The sequence below is a fragment of the Cupressus sempervirens genome, chromosome 9 (assembly GCF_028749045.1).
Source record: "Cupressus sempervirens isolate cs-2001-9-10 chromosome 9, ASM2874904v1, whole genome shotgun sequence".
Taxonomy (NCBI): Eukaryota; Viridiplantae; Streptophyta; class Pinopsida; order Cupressales; family Cupressaceae; genus Cupressus; species Cupressus sempervirens.
Genome location: NC_143126.1, coordinates 449,240,615 through 449,243,966, shown reverse-complemented (window position 1 = coordinate 449,243,966; position 3,352 = coordinate 449,240,615). Strand labels below are relative to the sequence as shown.

General features: G+C 35.5%; 1 protein-coding gene across 1 annotated transcript; it reads left to right on the top strand.

The window, feature by feature from the left end:
- Positions 1 to 641: 641 nt before the first annotated feature.
- Positions 642 to 2,051, top strand: LOC149539249 (uncharacterized). Its single transcript, XM_089800575.1, has 2 exons — positions 642 to 821; positions 924 to 2,051. The coding sequence occupies exon 2, from the start codon at positions 931 to 933 to the stop codon at positions 1,801 to 1,803; it is 873 nt and encodes a 290-aa protein (XP_089656701.1). The 5' UTR covers positions 642 to 821; positions 924 to 930; the 3' UTR covers positions 1,804 to 2,051.
- The last annotated feature ends 1,301 nt before the right edge of the window (positions 2,052 to 3,352 follow it).

The window sequence follows — 3,352 nt, the reverse complement described above, 5'->3', positions numbered from 1 at the left end:
TTTTATCATCAATCACTATGATGAATGATCCAAACTACACATACAACAAACTCTAAGGGTACTTTCTAAGGCAATCTCTTAATTAAGATGGGGAAATGGAGGGAAGAAAAGTGTGAGCAAAAGAAATGATACCATAAAGAAAGTGATTGATAGGGTGAGTGGGCTCAAATAATTCAAAGTTATCTTTCCTTGGACTTTGAAGAGGAAGAAAAGGAAAAGCAACAAAAGTATCAAAACTTCTTTAAATTTTAGGAAAATATCAAGGTGATGGCATGTTGGGTATGTGGCAGGTGGTAGGGCACCTGTCCATTACTGCTCTTCTGATGTACTTTGATTCCCATAGCCATCTGCAAGGCCCATATCAGATAAAGCTTCATTTGATATTTATTTTTGGCTTAGTGGGTAGATGCACTAAAAGCATGGGAATTGACTATCCATGCTTAACAGCCTTGCTGGCTTAACAAGATAGGCTTCTTTAGAAAAAGATCCACCCCAATTTTACCTCAAATCATGTCTTCCCATGCTTTACTTTCCGCTCAGAGTTGTGCTTCTATTCATACAAACACCACCTACTTGTTCTAGAGTTTGTTTGTACCATAGCTTTCGACTAGAAGTAGAAGTTTAAGAGCAATGGAATCAGTAACAAAGTTGTTGTAGTTCCATTTACATCAAACCAGATGCAATAGCCATATGGTCCTTAAATCATAAGGCGGGGGTTTGTTGTTCAATAGAAAGGTTCGTATGAGAGGAGCTCTGACATGTATAAGATTGGTTTAATGCAATAGCCAGATTTATTAGCCATCTGGTCCTTATATCACAAGGTGAGGTTTTCTTTTGCTCAAAAAAAACTCTTATGACATGTATTAGATTGGATTTACTGGTTTCATTTCTATTTGTGTATGATATTGTCTTTTTTATTGCAGGCAGAATATGGGATTCTCTGAGAGTTGCAATGGAAGGAAGAGGGCTGCAGAAGAGCAGGAGTTGGTTCAGGATGAGGATTTAAAGAGGCCTTGCAGAGAGTATTTTAGTAGTTCGAATCTCTCTTCTATTCGTTCAGGGCACAATTCTGGCATCATCCCTTCTTTATGTCGGGAGGATTGCAATCAGCAAGATTTGATTCCTGATGGACTCATTGAGAACCATTTGACTTCACCAGTAGACCGAGACCAAGGGCCATTTGACACTGGGACAGAATACCAGTATGGGCTCTATGAAGCTTTGGTGAGCTCAGATGAGAACAAGATGGGGATGGAAAACAGTATTGGATCTCTTGTAGAAAGTGATGATGTTTTCATATATAATGGAGCTGATAATGAGCATCTACTCATCAATGGTGATATGGGCAGAGAAGCCATTAGATCTCCCAGAGATGAACATGAAAATTGTGGGATTGGGTATGGGAGAAACTTGTCAAATGATTTGCTCAAGGAGAGTGATGATGTGGGTAAGTTTTCAGAGGTGGGTATATTAAGCTCCTACGAGTCAGAAAACCCTCTTGAGGGACTTGATTTGTTTTTTGATGATGTGGGTCTGGATTTTGGGGTTCCTGAAGATCGTGAAATATCTAGGGAATCAACTATTGTAAGTGATAAGCATGAAAGTGATCTAATTTGTAATGAAGATGTGTGGGCAGCTGCAGCTATTGGCGCTAACAATATAGAGCATGCATTTGTTGAGGAGAATGAAGTTCATGATTGGCTTTTCAGCTCTGATCAGGCAGATCCTTCATTGGGTTATGGTATTTCTGATCTTCTTGAGCCTTCAATCACTCCTTTGTTGAAAGGGATGGCAGGAAGTTAAACTCATCTCTCTAAGTGTTGTATTGCAATGGCAGAAATCATAAAACCCATCAGATAGTTTTGAGTTTTGAGATGGTTAAACTTGTATGTAGGGATTTACTTGTGAAATCAAAGAAAGAAAACTGTACAAGCTGAAGATAGTTAATATCTAAGTTTTTAAGTTTCAATCTAAGTTTTTAACTGCTATAGTACTGTACCTTCTTTTGCTGCTGGAAGATCTGGTTATTCAAGGTTTAACCTTTTGTGCAATTCATGGCTTTGTTTGTATGGATTTCCTTTTCACTCGGAAGACGTGGTATGTTGAAATAGGATTCTTTTTTAATGATTCTTGTTTTATTTAGGGTGTGGGTTGTTGTCTGGCGTTCACGAGAATTTAACTTTCTTGAGAAGATTGTATGCATTTAATTAGCTGACAAGCTTTCTCTCAGAAAAGTCAGCTTTGGAGACATTATTTTATTTTATATGGATTTATTTTTATAATATAAATTGTTTAAAGTAGATGATTTAGTTTTGGTGAAGTTTTGAATAATAATTGGTGAGAGATAATCTCAAGATTTATATCTAAACAAATAATTTTCACAAATATTTTATTGTATTAGTTAACTAGAAATAATAATCAATTGATTTTTTGTTTGTTGTTGTGGTTGAATGGTTTGTAATGACTCTACCATAGATTCAGTCTTGCTAAGGTGGACCAATACGATAGAATGGAAACCTTTAAATCAATAGATTCTAAAGGAAGTAGGTAGCTAAAATCTTTAGTGGATGATATTTAATCTTCCATAAAAAATAAATTGAAATAATAAAGAAAACATTGAGATGAATAAAAGTAGTAATAAATATTATAAAACTTGGATACATTAAGGATGATATTTTTGCCACTATGTTACCCATTGATCCTAGGTTTGTCCTTGCCACAGTATTACCAAAAAAATGTTTTCGACATGTGGATCATTCTAAAGAGAATCAATTTCAAATATTTTTTTGCAAAGAAATGGTGCTTCCAAAAAGTCATGGGAAGTTTTCAATTAACAATAAATAGGCAATCAGAGTTGATCGAGCTTGTGGGCAAGGAAAAATGGTGTTGATTGAGTTTGTGGGCAAGGAACTAGGAACTTTATAGTTAATTCTGAAAAAATATGAGCTTTAGGCATAGAGGAAGAGGAATGGAATGGATTGGAGCTATATGAGTAGGTGTGGAAGTTATCGAGGCAGTGGTTTATTGGAAAGATGATTGCATAACCAATTGTTAAGATGATGAAAGGGGCATGGATATGACCAAACAAACTAAACAAAAATTCACTAGATACTGCTACTTTAGACGAAGAGATGGAAAATATAGTTGTTGAAAACGAGTTTTTTTTCATAGAGCACTTATTGATGCTTAAACCTTGGTATTGCCCTTCAATTTTGACATTGAATCTTTTGATAAGATTATAACATGGGTTAGACTTCCCAATTTTTTGTTGTGATATTGGTTTAAGTCTTGATTTGAGGTTGTAGGTAACTCATTCGGTAATTTCTTGTTGGTGGATGAGGTTTTGTTTAAA